Source organism: Sinocyclocheilus grahami, unplaced genomic scaffold, assembly GCF_001515645.1.
Source record: "Sinocyclocheilus grahami isolate Dianchi unplaced genomic scaffold, SAMN03320097.WGS_v1.1 scaffold244.1, whole genome shotgun sequence".
NCBI lineage: Eukaryota > Metazoa > Chordata > Actinopteri > Cypriniformes > Cyprinidae > Sinocyclocheilus > Sinocyclocheilus grahami.
Genome location: NW_015505423.1, coordinates 33421 through 49303, shown reverse-complemented (window position 1 = coordinate 49303; position 15883 = coordinate 33421). Strand labels below are relative to the sequence as shown.

Genomic DNA, 15883 nt, shown 5'->3' with positions numbered 1-15883 from the left:
GATATAATTTTTTTCAATAACGGTGATATGATTTTTAAACACATTTCCGATATTTCGATATACATTACCAGTTTCCCATACATTGATTTATTCGTGCCGTTTGACTTCATTGAATAAACATGAGCACTGCACGTTTCAAAATCATAACACGGCGCGGGTGTTTTATATGAATGTATCTCTGAAGGGACCCGACTGTCTTCAGAAAAGTTTCAATGGCATTTTCATTAGATCTGATAAAGTAGCATTCATGAGCGGAGCTGCTTTGATTACAGCCATTACTGAGGAAACCGCTAGTTTTATCACTCTAAATGCGCCTCCTGCTGGCAGAGAATGAGTTTTAATTTTAAATAAGCCCATCTCCAGCAACATTTCCCGTTTTTGTTGTTGTTAAATTTTTTTGTTTTCTGTAGCGACTTGGAGCACTTTTCATACCCTTTTTTCTGGCTGAAGCACATTTGTTTCAATCTATAAGAATGATCAGCATACACTACCATTCAAAAGTTTTGAACAGTAAGATTTTTAATGTTTTTTTTATTTTTATTTTTTTAAGAATTCTCTTCTGCTCACCAAGGCTGCATTTATTTGATCCAAAGTACAGCAAAAGCAGTAAGATGTCAAAATATTTTTACTATTTAAAATTGCTTTCTATTTGAATAGATTTTAAAATTTAATTTATTCCTGTGATCATACATAGCTGAATTTTCAGCATCATTACTCCAGTCTTCAGTGTCACATGATCCTTCAGAAATCATTCTATTATTTTTTGCTGATTTGCTGATTATCAATATTTAAAACAGTTGAGTACATTTTTTTTCAGGATTCTTTGATGAATAGAAAGATCCAAAGATCAGCATTTATCTGAAATAAAAAGCTTTTGTAACATTATACACTATTCCATTCAGTATAATTTGTATTATTTTTTTGGGGAAAAAATTATAGAAATTAATACTTTTATTTAGCAAGGATGCTTAAAATTGATCAAAAGTAATGATAAAGGCATTTATAATGTTACAAAAGATTTCTATTTCAGATAAATAGTGTTCATATCGATATCGGAATTATATCGTATCGACCGAAATTAAGAAATATATCGTGATATCAATTTTGGCCATATCGTCCAGCCCTATGTGTCACGTAGTGTTACATTTGCCTCAGAAAAGACACTCAATACACTAACCTGCTATTGATGTCTCATTTATTGCATGTTTTAATATATTTTCATGAAAACAAGAATGTTTATCTTTTAACAATGAATTGGAGTAGAAAATATAATTAAAAACTGATTTAAATTATTTTTACTATTATTTAAATGTTAAATATTTGTATACAACTCAATAAATTGAATAAATATATCCAACATTTCTAAATATACCCAAACAAATTGAAATCCGAATAAAATAGACAGCTTGTGAATTGAAATTGAATCGATTCGAAAATCTGTGTCAATTCCGATTAACAAAAAGGGGTGAGTATCCATAACTGTGGGGTTAAAAAGAAGAGTTATCTGATGTACGGCATGATCCATAAAAGACGAGGGAGCCAAAAGGTATCAGCTCACCTATCAAGACTTGGCACTTGGCACAGATTAGAAGTGTTCAGAGTAAAGTTTCAGCACAATGCTTTTGAATTGAAAGACTTTGGTGCAAAATAACCAGGAGTATTCTTTTGTTACTATTTCTAGCATATTTCAAAGACATTCCCTGAGGTCATGCTTCCCAGCCTTATGAGACATAAGGGAGATCAATATTCTTCTGCCATGTGTGCTTTTATACTTTGAATATCGCAAGCTACAAAGTGATGCTTTAAATGTGCAGTGGTACTAGAATTCTTCTTTGAAGATTGACATCATGGCATAATCTATTAGCAATTAAGAAAAGAGGCATGTTAGATGAAAGAAGATGGTCACACAAGCTGATCACACACATGACCAAATACCAGAGATGAACAATTACTTAGACTGAACTAACATGATTGAGAATAAAGTTGGAAATGACAATGTCAAGATGGACAAATGGACTGGCTATGAAGGAGAAAAGGTCAAGTTATCAATCAGGGTAATGGAGTGGATGCAATTTATTTATGATTGTTTTGATTATCTGTTCTGGTATGCTCTCGAATGTACGTGATGGATCTGTTACCACACTTCAAAAATTGGACATGAGCTGAAATAATAAACAGCTCGCATTGAATCTTGACCTAAATGTCAGTGAGAAACACGATCTGTTCCTGTTAGCGTCCAGATATTCCAAGTGTGTTTTGGTGCTTTATGGCTCAATAAGAAATAAGGTTGTTCATGATCATAAAAATAATCAAGTTTAAAACACATGTGCCTGGGTGTTAGAAATATAATATTTGAATTCACATTGATTTTATGCATTTTTGAAAAGCAATTTCTAACTAAAATGACTAAAATGGCTATTATAGGAAACTACATATATTTCTTACACTTTGACTACAGCGTAAGCATATTAATCATTATTTCATGCATTTTTAAATCACAAGCCAAAATATAATAGCATTTTCTTTGGGTTTTACCATTTGACAACTTGAACGAACCATAATATAATTTCCTGTTTATGATATAATTTCACATGATTCATGATATAATTTCACATGACAAAAATGGCTTTCTGCATGTTGCTTGTGCCACCTTTACACACAAAAAAAACGGGTTCAATATCTATTTTCCTAAACAATAATAACACAAGGTTAGCCAACCTACTCAAAGGTCATCCTGTTGAGATTTTTTTATCCTTTTGATGAGACTTTTTCATCATTGTACCACCCACATGAACACATAAAAATAGATTTTAATTCAGAAATTGAAAACATGTTCAATGTAGGTGGATCCATTTGTCTGTATGTACTGCATTTTTATGTTTTGTTGTGGAAAGTAATAGACAGGTACAAAAATAATAATAATAATGTCACGTAATTGACCCATTTAATTTCAAGCCTTGCTCAAAGTATTTAGACACTCCGAAAGCATAAACAAAAAGTATATCAATATAATACACCTTATACTTAAACTGTATGAGAATGTAAGATTCAAAGCAAATTTGAATTACTTAAAGCGCGCACTGAAAGAACTTGTTGATGAAATGCAGTTTATTTCGGGTGTAAATACAGTGTTATATCTCGCAGGTGGTTGTGTGTACATGAGCGAACCTCCTCCTCGTACTCACCCAGTCCGGGCACAAATGTGTTGAGAAACAGGCAGAGGACAGCTACTGGGAAAGGCATATAGGGGATGGCAGCGCGTAAAGCTCCTTTCTTCTCCCTGACTTGAACAACAACTCCGCCGGTAGAAGAAGAAACTCCTTTTGCGTTCATTTCTGTGTCTTTCTGGTCCATTTCCCTATTTTTTAAACTACTTACAAAGCTTGAAATCCTTGTTTTGGTTTGTACTGGACACTATCAGGCGCAGCTCCAGCGCGAGCGTAAGCTTTGTGTTGAAATGAGTGCGCGCAGTGAACGGTAGGCGTCACACTTACTACTGTGTCAGTGAGTGATAGTAGACCGTTACACAATAGATTTAAAGGCACAGTGGTGAATTTAACGGACTAAATCGACAGATTATAAATGGATTATTCCGATTGTTTGAAATATTACTGCTATCCAGTAAATGTTTATGCTCGGTGTCTTCAAAGGCGGTAAAACAGTAGTTTCGCTGTCAGAATTTAAAAGCATTTTCGTTCACGCAAAAATCTTTAACGCAAAAAGTAAAATCTTAATTTCTTTATATATTTACATTTTCCACATTGCATAAAAATACTGTAGGCTACAATAATCAGTAAGTATAAATATAGTAGCCTATATGTGACCCTGGATCACAAAACCAGTCATAAGGGTCATTTTTTCAGAATTGAGATTTAGGCTACACATCATCTCAAAGCTGAATAAATAAGCTTTGCATGTATGTATGGATGTATGTTTGTTAGGATATAACAATATTTGGCCGAGATACAACTATTTGAAAATCTGGAATCTGAGGATGCAAAAAAATCTAAATATTGAGAAAATCGCCTTTAAAGTTGCTTTTAAGTTCTTAGCAATGCATACTAATCAAAAATTAAGTTTTAATATATTTACAGTAGGAAATTGACAAAATATCTTCATGGAACATGATCTTTACTTAATATCCTAATGATTTTTGGCATAAAAGAAAAATCTATAATTTTGACCCATACAATGTATTTTTGGCTATTGCTACAAGAAGCGACTTTAGACTGTTTTGTGGTCCAGGGTCACATATAGTCACCTTTTTGAATTCTTAGTCATAAGAGCTCAATGACAACACAGAGCTCAAGGAAGGCAAACATAGACACCCCCTCCTCCTCAAACTTTATATCTGCTGGTGTTGCTCTTAAACAGTATTACTGAAAAAAATGAAACAATTATTAGATCATTTAAAAATATCAATTGCGTTTAATTTTTGTCCTATTGGTTTTATTTTCCCTTTTTTAAACCACAGTCTCCCTTTGCCTCCTCTGGGAAAATTCACCTGCTGTTTATACAGAAGGATAGTCTTTGGTGAGCCATGGCCTGTCACTGACAGTTTTTGAAAATACTGATGTGTTGCACCTTGACTCAAAAGGCCATCCAAAGCCAGAGCCGTTACAATGAACCAAGCGGCAAATCAAAACCATCTGGGCCTGTTGTGTCAACAGCTGTGGGACTGAAGCTGTGGCACGTACTCAGAACACTTGTCATTTCCCAGCCTGCAGACCGGCAACAGTCTGCATAATACATTATTACAGTGGATTTTTCTTCTTGTGCCATTATTTGAACATGCACATACTTAATGGTTTCGCATAGAAATCGTGAGAAAATAATCAAGCAATATAATTGATATAATAAGGATATTTTGATCAATTTAACCCTCTGGTGCTCCTCACATGACGGTCAAAATGACCCTTTTTATTTCAATGAAATTAATGTACTATATTTTAGATTTATGTTTTTCTTGAGTGCTTTGAAGCACAGATTTGGTCTCTTTTTAAAGGATACATTTGGTCGATTGTTGAAGTGAAAAAAAGTGAAATTTAAAAAAAGTTATAGAAGTTAAATTTATTGATATGAAAAATGCATAAACATAATATTTTCAAATTTTATGTGAAATACATTTTCCAAAACATGATTTAGCCTAAAACTGTCAGGAAAAATCAAAGCCATAAATTTAAACAAGTTGTGTTCCAAATTTGAAGTTGACATTAACAAAAAATTTTAGGTTTCAGTAAGATTTTGTTTGAATGTAGTACCAAACGTTTTCACTTGATGAAATTGGTTTCCCATTCATTTCCAAAGCTGTTAATTTTTGACCATGAGGAGTGTGACTATATTTTTTAGGACCACTTAACCTTTTGGATTTATGTCAATGATTTTGTGAGTATGTGTGTGTGTTCACATAGCAAGTGCCAAAACCTTTATAAAGTTTCATACCATCCTGGTGAAGTAAAAAATTCTAAAAACAAAACAAAACATAAACATTTTCAATCAAAAAATGATGAAAGAGCACCAGAGGGTTAAATTTAATTTCATGCAGTATTGATGTTAGCATTGGCACACTCTTTAATATAAAGGTTCTAAAAGGGAACCTGCAGTGTTTCCATATAACTATTTTGGGTTCCACAAAGAACATTTTAGTGGACAGCTCTTCAAAAGAACCTTTTGTGCAATAGAAAGGTTCCATAGATCCTAATGGTTCTTTATGGAACCACAGATGCCAAAAAATGCCAAATTTTTTAAGAGTGTAAGTCATTGCATATACTTATCAAATCATCATATTCTCTAGATTTCATCTCCAAATCACTCCATATCTAGAAGAATTAAGATTCTCCAAAGTGAAAGGACTTTGTCGTTATTTTAACCCTGAAGGAATCAATGTAAAAGTGCTGCTAAGACTCTTTTATTTGCAGTAATTATATCAGTGTTCATGACAACCCAATCACTGAAGTATAAAGAAGTCTGAAGGGTTGTGAGGTGCATGAGCAGCTAATGTATAGCCTGCATGCGGATGTGTTTCTACTTTATTTCCTTGCCCTTGGGAAAAACAGCCAAATGAAAATAGCCAATCAATTTCAGTTCAGGCTGGTTTAACATTTTAAGTACACACAAGCACTCTTTGTGTAATGATGTCAGTGTATGGAGGCTGAAACAATCCCACTAGTGAGATTTAGATGCTCCATTCTTAAGCTTAACCAACAGGAACCAGTTGTTAGACTTTTTGCTATAAATATTCATGAAGGTGACCACCCCCCACAACCATCCCAAAGTCAGTCATTTTATTGTCAGGTCACCTAGCAACAGGGTAGTCTAGGCAGATGTAGTTATTATAAAATCTTTCTTGTATGACGTCAGCTGTAAAAGTGTAACATGAAATGCTAAAAAGTCATTCTAGCTTTTCTTCATGCTGCATGCATTTTGCATTACACATGGTTTTAGAAACCAGGACACCAAAGAAATATCAAATGCATTGTAATAAAAGGACAACATGTTATAGTCTTCCATCTGGAGGGACAGGAGTGGCTATTGGCTTAATATTAATGATTACTTCATATCTCGATTTTAATATTTCTTTGGCCAATTGACCCTTCAGGCAAGAGGAGGGGGGAGTGGAGATGCATGCACAAAATATTGTGGCTAGCTTTCATCCACCAAAGGCTGTAGAATAAACAACTGCTTATGTATTTAGAATGTGATAGTCAGTCATTTTGTCATGTCTGTTTTAAAGCCAGCTGATCCACTATCCACTCAATGCTTTTCTTTTAACTGATTTTCAATTGTATCACCATAGAGCAGATATTCATCCTGGATAAAGAATAAGCAGGACAATTAATCCTGGAGTCATCTTTGCATTTTGATTGTCAAGTCTGAATACAAGAAATTTCAAATCATTTGTCCACAATTTGTGCTAAAAAAAAACACACTGACTGGCATCAGTGCTTGCGAACACCTGTCTGGTCTCATATCTAATCTGCTACATCAAAGCTGTCTGGTTCAGCTGGACGCTTACTTGCAGTATTCTGCTCAGCTCAGCTCTTGGCTACTGATTATTTTGGAATGAAATATTCAGTTTGCAGCCCTATGTCAGACAAATAAAAAGCACATGTCTCTTTTCAGTTGCTCTGTAAGAAAAAAATATGGATGCTTACAGGCTAAAATTACACGAACCAACAAATATGTGTATATATAATTATTTTTTGAGGTTATTTTAGCATGTTGTGTGTGTGTGTGTGTATATATATATATATATATATACACATGCACAAAATTATTAAACATGCTAGCTTATGAACTTATAAATGAACATACAAATAAGTGCACATATGTTTATAACCATGATATATATTGAGAGGCTGATAATGGTGCTAGTTAAAACCTGACACTGCATTAAACTAGTTGTGTAATGGCGGCCACTACTGGTTAGAGAGGTAACTGACCGGCTCCAATGAGATTTTAGGACATGAAGACTGGCTGAATGAGCAGAACATGGCATAGTGATGATTAGAGAAGAGCAATCTATCAGGAATCTCTGGAATAAGTTATTTGAGAGGACTGAAGGGAATGCAAGGAATCCAAAAGCTTCAACTAGACAATGAAGAATCAGAGGAGCAGATGTAGAGGATGACTCATTTTGAAGGATGGCAAAGACTTATATTTACTTTATTTAAAGGGATACTCCACCCCAAAATGAAAATTTTGCCATGAATCACTTACCCTCATGTCGTTCCAAACCCCTAAAAGCTTAGTTCATCTTCGGAACACAATTTAAGATATTTTGGATGAAAACCGGGAGTCTTGTGACTGTCCGATTGACTGCCAAATAAGTTACACTGTCAAGGTCCAGAAAAGTATGAAAGACATCGTCAGAATAGTCCATCTGCCATCAGTGGTTCAACCGTAAGGTTATGAAGCGACGAGAATACTTTTTGTACGCGTATATCTCTGACGAGTAAACACACATCTCCCTTTTTTGTAATGAAACTACATTTTCAAAAGAAAAGAAGATTCACGATGATTCATTAAAACATATAACACAATTCATTTTAATTAGAAACACTACAAAACATACTTACATGGCACTCAGGATGTGTTATATAGTAAATGTCATCTTCACAAATGTAACCATGGCACTTAATCACATTTTAACATGTTATCAAATATGAGGAACGTTTTCAGACTTATAAATATCAGCAACTCCACCAAATCACATATTTTGGCTCAGGACCTGAATAAAATGATTGAATTGAATTTTTTTAGCTCTATATTATTTTATATCACACTATATGAGACATAAACCCTAATGTTTCAAACATGATACTCAACAAAAAAATACTTTTTTTTAATAACAAACTTTTTATTTTATATTTAATTTGATATTTAGTCTAAATTTTCAATAAACTGTTCCATAAAAAAAAAAAAAGATTTAATATACTACTTCATATGTCAGGCTTTACAGGGTTAATAACAGGTGTAAACAAGACCTGAGTGAGCTTTGGTACACTTATAGTATAGTACCAAAATATAGTATATATAACACTTATATAATATATATATATATACAGTATATACTATAAGTGTTAAATATACTATACTGTATATATTTGTGTTTAATATCTGCTCTTGCTTACATTGCCTTTTTGTTTTGTGCTCATCTTCACACCTGCATCACTGTGATTCGTTACTCCTTGCTTTCCAAAATTGTTGAAAGGTTTGTTAAATTTCAGGGAAGTGTCATGTAACAAAAATTATGCCAACCAAGGGATTTTGCTTATGCAATAGAAACACCAGGAACGTGTGATTGCTACTCCTTGTAAACTTTATATTTTGGAAAGTTTAAGTAGGTTAGGTAAGCCATCTTGTGGACGTTTTTTTTTCTTCATATGTTAGTTACGTTTAAAATAATTGGGATAAACAAGATATGCTGAATTTGGAATAGAATATTACTGTTACTAGTTCTGTCATATTTAATATATACACACACACACACACACACACACACAGCATGGAGGGTAATGCGCCTCATGAAGCTCTGTCACAGTGCCCTCTTGTGGTTGGTGATATTTACAGCTGCCATAAAGCCATAGGCTACCACAGTTTATTGAAAGACATCAACTGACAATGAAATTGCTATTTCTTTTTTAAATAAAAAGTTTTGTAAAAATTACCATCTGATAACCAAATAAAAAAGCTATTGATTATTGCTCCTTATTGATTATTGAAAACATTCACTACACTCCTCACAGTTGTGCCAGCTAGACTGACATGCGAAACGTGATGGGACAAAAAGTGAGGTTCTATATGTCATTGATCATGTGATTCTGTAAAAACTGCTAGATACAGGGCTTCACTGAAAGTATGATATCACTACTAGCATGATATTCCTAATTCAGCATGTAAGTAAACTTGAGTGTAAATCTGGTAAAGCAGGTCAGAGTAGTGGGCGTATCAACAGGCAGAGATTGGTATAAAGAGATTTTGGTTACACATGCAGGTGGGTTGTAATTGGTATATTTGTGTATGAATTCATAAGAGGGAAGTGACAAAAGCATAAATGATGCCTTTGCAGGAAGAGAAATCATGTTAGCCAAGCTGTAGTGTCATTTCACTGCAGGTTTTTTTTTTAACTCACAGTTGACAGAAATCTTGATTAGAGGCTCTTCCTCTTGTTGCTGGAGTGGGGTTGTTTGTGTTGTGAAGATGGACTCTGATGGTTTTCTTTCAGAAGATAAGAGAGACGTCATGTTTACAACACTCGCAAATGTTCTGGATAACTTAAAGTGCTCAGATAACAATTGCAACATACCTTCTTTCCTACCCTCCCCTGTACCACTGCTGACATCAGACATGCTAACTTTCCACAGGGAAAAACATCAAGTCCAATTAGCTCTACATAGCTCTACTACACCATTTATGACCATACAATTCACTCAATCAATTAAAAGCATTCACAAGGTACTATCAGCTTTAAGGAAAAAATAAAAGGCTGGGATGGACTCCTTTAGTAGTGAAGATGCATATCTCAGCCTTTTTAAAAACTACCCAGATTTGGTTTCAAAGTCACAAAGCTATTATTTAACTTTCTAGGAAACCTTTCCTAAAGTAAAAGGATGTGCAGTGACTGCAAAAAAGTATTCCAGTGAACCTTTGAGTATTTTAGAAATAGTCACTGTATGTAGCTGACTATGAAATAGGCCAATGTTTTTGGATCATTTATTTTGTTTTATACTTACTCAGTAGTTGTATTTGCTTGTGTTGTGTCAAATTCTACCCAGCCATGCGACTCTTTGAGGTGAACTAGAGCCGTTTCTTCTGGTTGCTGGAGTGGTGTAGTTTTTGACATTCTGATTGATTCTGGTTCTTTTCTTTCGGGATAGAAGACAGATGTTTACAATGCCTGCTGATGCTTTGGATAATTTTAATCTGCCCAGCCAACAGTTGCAACTGAACCGTTTTTGGCTAGAATATGCTTTAAAATACAGTATGTGATCATATTAATTGCTCAATCAATTAAAAGCATTCACAAGATACTATCAGTTTTTAGAAACCGTTAGGTAGCACAGGTCAGCACAGACCTTCCTATTTGTGATGAAACTGGATTTTCAAAAAGAAGATGGTTCATGATTTCACAATCAATTAAACTGCCGTCATAAAAGTTATTTACATGATACCATGTCTGGGGCATTCAAGATTGGTCATATAGTAACTTTCAACCTCTCTTTCTGGGATTTCTAAATTGGAAAAAGAAAAGCAGCACTTATCTGGATCTGCAGGAAGAAACACAGATGTTAGTAGTTGATTATCTAGCATCTATTCACAAAGAAAAATTAAGAAATAAAAAGTCACACATTTACTTTGAGCTAGTGAGCAGAAAGCGAAGATCACAAGACAGGAGATCAAGATGCAGTAGTGCCTCGTGTTTGGGTTTGTGGTCAGTCATTGATCAGCAGCTGATCGTCTCGAAGATAACAACCTCACTAATGTTCTCTGCTTTATAAAGGGGTGAGGTTGTACTTTGCACTATACAGACCTATAGTTTCAGTTGGATGAGAAACAGGTGACATCAAATACAAGAGAAAAACATAATGGGGTCTACAGTGGTAGAAGTAATTCCTCTTGTACCCTTTCCTAATTCTGTGAACCTAGCCCCAATTGCTGACATGTGTAACCTGACAAATGAAATCAATTTGATATTTTGTTGTTTCTTCCCTTTCCATTTCATAAAAAAGCCTTTTCTTCTTTATTTTTCACCCATTTTCCATTTCCATACATCTTTCAATTTATGAAGGAGAAGGACCCTCATAAGGACCTCCACGAACTGATTTCCTGTCTTGCATTTGGCAGATGCATTTATCCACAGCAACTTACATTGTAATCAAGGCCTGCATGCTGAGTTCTCGCTACAGGAAGGCTCTTGAATCTGCACTTTTTTGCTGTAACCAATATGAAGTACCAACATGAACAGAAAGCAAATGCCAAAAACAGTATTAAGAAAAAGACTAACTAAAACAGAAAAACATGAACCATAAAACTAGACATGACTGGTTTGTTATAAAAAAAATCAAAGAAACAATAAGCTGAGAGAAATGAAGAGAAAGAAAGAGAAGAAAATAACGAACAGAAGAGCAACAAAGCCTCAGCTCGGGAAAGAATACATGATGGGAGAATATATCAAAACAGAAAATAGGACATGATGTCAAAAAACAGTGACAGAGTAAGAGATTATAACAGAGTAAGATTTAAAACCATGGTCATTTTATATGGATATAAAGGACAACATTAGGATTGATAATAAGTGAATCAGTAAAATTAGGAAAATAGTTGATGCTTGGGCAACAATGTCAAAAGCCTGAATATGAAAAGAACACAAAAAAAGTCCCACCCACAGTTTCACACAGTGGTAACAACCAACCACACGGATGCTTCTAACGGCCTCAGTAACAGTGAGCTCATGAATTAGTAGTCGACTGAAAGAGCCATGATTGGATGATGACAGGTGTCATCATTCTCAAGGGTCGTGATCAGCACTGTAGCATTTGATCAGCAAATGCTACAGATCAGTGTAGCATTCAATAAATGGGACAAGGGAGGTCACGTATGGAACAAATCAATTAGGCCCAATATACGGGATGTCCTGGCTAATACAGGGCAGTTGGCAACCCTAATAGACTACCTTCAAACTCTTACACATATTGTGTGTCTATTATATATTCTACATATTACATACCCCCCATATAACTTATTGATGTATTTCTATAAAATATAGTAAATAAAAAGGGGGGGAAAAAATCAGGTCTTGGAATTATGCTAGATATTTAACGAAAACTGTCATGTGAAAATTGCATCATTTTATTTTAGTCTTGAATGGAAAGCCCCTTTGAAATGCTCATTGAACAAATACACTTTTTAATGCTGCAGTGGATGGATGTATTTTCAGTTAATGAGTATCGCTTTTTATTTCTCCTCTTTCCTACTACTTGTTTCGCTTCTGTTTCAGTTTTTATAACCATTTCTTACTATGTGTAAGTAAGTTGTTGTTTTTTAGCATGTGTTTGGCAGTGTTATTTTTTAGGATTACTGATAAACTACTGTCATTTGATTTGTATTATTTGTATTTGTTATTTATTTTAATTTGAGTTACATTATGTCTGAATTTATTATGTCTGTATAGGTCTTTTATTAAGGTTTTAGTTTTATGTCATTTGACTTATTTTAATACTTCAACAAACTAAATGGAAATGAAATAATATATATATATTGAATTTATAAATGTGTATGTACATATACAGTATATATGTATGTGTGTGTGTGGTTGTACATACACATGTAGTTTTTTTTGTTGGTGTTTGGCTTAGTGTTATGTTAGAATCATTATTATACTCTTATACCTTTTGTTCTTTAATATTTTGAATTGTTTTTAGCTTTATTTTTTGTTTTTCATTTCAATGTTAAGTTTTGAAATTTTGTTGTGAGCATTTGTCATTTTTATTTAATCTCTTTATTTTTTAAATGTATATAGGTAGTATTTATAAAGTTTTAGCTTTTAGTTTTGGATCTGTTTTTAGTTGTTTTAATACTACAATTGATTGCTTCTGTTGTCCTCATTTGTAAGTCGCTTTGGATAAAAGCATCTAATAAATGACTAAATAAAAAATTAAAAAATTAAATAATGAACAGACATATTAATAAATGTGCTTTGACTGTTAAATGTTTTAGCTATTCAAAGATGCAACACTCAAAGCATCGGCCCCCACAGGAGCTAGAATAAAAAAAAAAACATTATTCAAAAATGTATTCTGACATTGACATTTCCAAAGCAGTGAGATAGAAAAAGGTGCTATTTAGGCATCAGATCATTTTAGCATCCTTGACAAGATTTGCCTGCAAAATATACTGTAATTGTACGATAACATGAAACCTGTGAAATCTGACAGCGGCATTGTCCTGTGCAAGGGTAGAAGTTAAACAGAAGGTACAGGGGAATAATCCACCCTCATAATTCTTCTGTCATTCCATATACAACAATAAAGCTTAATTTAAGTAATATTTAAGGAAGCTAAATAAGGTAGAATTAGGGTCTGCATGTTACCACTTTTTCCCAAGTAAATGTAATATAATAAAGTCTGCTATTGTTATTATTATTAGTAGCAGTAGATTGCTGTTATTATTAAATTAAGCTGGTTTTATTGTTTGTTTGTTTTTTCAAATAATGTTCAAAATCCCCTATTGTTTCACCATATTTTTATTGTATGGTTTTGTTAAAATTCAAACAGGTTTACATTAAACGCAACAATTTTAGTTTAAATATGGTTTAATGCATATAAATATCACAATCATCATAACTGATTAACAGCATTGTGCAGTTGCATACATCAGTTTTTATTTTATTTTATTTTTTTTAAATAAAAGCTTAAAATCAGTTTGAAAACTGTTCAATTCAATAGTTTGAAAAGAGAGGAGTCGTTCACATCTTAGTCGCTGCTCTGTGACATCTCCTTCATGTTTCGAGCATCCACCAAGTTGATCAGTCTCTGAACCCATCTCTCTGTCGGGTCAACACAGATCTCTCTTTGGGCTTTTGTGATGACACTGAAATTTCAAAAGAGAAGATGGTTCATGATTTCACATGATTTATTCACAATTCATTTGAATTAAGACATATACAAAAATACTTACATGAGACCACTCCTGTGGCACTCAAGATGTGTAGTATGATGACTCTCGACCTGCTTTATTGGGATTTTTATATTGGAAAAAGAAAAGCAGCACTTATCGGGACCTTGGCTGACTGGAGGAAAAAAAAAAGTGTTAAAACACTAAATATTAATCAATATATGAATGGGATACATTTAGAAATCAAGAAAACACAACAAATGTACATTAAATTATTAATAGTCTATTGTTTAACTAAAAACAAAAATAAAGAAATAAAGAAAAAGACGCACATTCACTGCGAGCCAGTGAGCAGAAAGCGAAGAGCACAAGGCAGGCGATGAAGATGCAGTAGGGCCTCATGTTTGGGTCTGCGGTCGCTCGTGGATCAGATCTTGATGTGTTGGATGCTTTATCGGCGGCTGATCGTCTCGAAGATGATCACCTCACTGATGCCGTCCGCTTTATAAAGGGGTGAGGCTGTACTTTCCACTATACAGACCTATAGGGGTTCAGTCCGACGAGGAACATGTGACATCGCACGTATGGGGGAAAACCGTGATGTGGCCTGCAGAGGTAGTACTTCCTGTTGTACCCTTCCCCAATTCTGTGAATCTAGTCTAAATTGCTGACACAGGTAACCAGAGAAATATGGTCGATTTGAGTTTGCCATATTTCGTTTCTTATTTCTTTTCCATCCGTATTCCATCGTATAACATCTTTACATTTATGATGGACCCTCCTAAGGACCCCCATGTACAAATGACCTGTCTTACATCTGCATTTTCAGGTTGCATCTTCTCAAGAAGATGCCCAAAGCTCTAAAGTGCAGTGCAATGCAAGAAAAGTCCCTTTCTGCAAATGCATGGTGGAAAATGAGTCTGGGGCTCAATGCAGGAAATGGTGAGCTCTACTTATCGGTGAGGGTGGAAAAGTGGTCGAACTGAAAGTGTTTTGTGTGGTTAACAGATTTGCACACAGTGTGATCCGAACGCAGATAATATCAGCAGTTACTCACTGAGTTTATACCACATAAATAATGCTTTATCACGATTCATTATAATGTTTCAAATCAATTCAACCACAGACATATGAAAACAACAATTTACTGAGTAACTCTTATGATTTTTCTTTCCTTAGATTCCTTGGTAATTATTAGATTGTTCCTTTCATACCTTTTGTTTTTCCACATATCCTATTTTGGGCTGCACGTGTCAGGTCATTGTTCCTCTGTACCCACTGGCCGCATATTACAGCACCTCCTCGAACACCATTGTACTTGTTCTTTATGTAGACCTGTTTCAAACACACATGACTATGAAGTCAGAAAATTCCATCAAAGAATGATAGACATCAGTATTTGCATTCTTAGGCTCAAACATGCCTCTATAACAACCATTTCTCTGTGTGACATCTAAGATCTAAAAAGTACAAATAAATACCATGGAGTTAGTGTGTTTCAAACATGACTGCCACCACCGTGACAACATAAACACTATTTACTCAGTTTTCAGGTTTTAGTGACTCATATTTAGTGATATGATTAATGCGACTTGTCTCTAGCAATGTGTCAGCATTATATTCAGAATCGTTGTACCATTCTGTTCTTAGTGTTGTTGATGCTTAATGCATAAACTTTTGAATTCATTTTTACTCGACTTCCTGTGTAGGTTTACTCAAAGATGCATGCTTCTTTTTTTAAGTGATAGTTCACTATCACCCACCCACC

At 34.3% G+C, this 15883-nt stretch overlaps 2 protein-coding genes across 3 annotated transcripts in view; both read right to left on the bottom strand.

Moving 5' to 3' along the window:
* LOC107598101 (protein stum homolog) overlaps positions 1-3475 on the bottom strand; it is a 31923-nt gene extending 28448 nt beyond the window's left edge. For both annotated transcript variants that reach the window (XM_016289367.1, XM_016289368.1), the window contains exon 1: positions 3186-3475. In XM_016289367.1, coding sequence (XP_016144853.1) covers positions 3186-3354 — 169 coding nt within the window. In that variant the 5' untranslated portion in view covers positions 3355-3475. The remainder of the gene's footprint in view (positions 1-3185) is intronic.
* A 10360-nt stretch (positions 3476-13835) lies between these two features.
* Positions 13836-14675, bottom strand: LOC107598100 (C-C motif chemokine 8-like). The gene is made up of 3 exons (XM_016289366.1): positions 14448-14675; positions 14179-14290; positions 13836-14091 (listed from the first exon to the last, which is right to left on the bottom strand). Exons 1-3 carry the CDS (start codon positions 14515-14517, stop codon positions 13974-13976), a joined length of 300 nt encoding a protein of 99 aa, XP_016144852.1. The 5' UTR covers positions 14518-14675; the 3' UTR covers positions 13836-13973.
* Positions 14676-15883: the final 1208 nt, after the last annotated feature.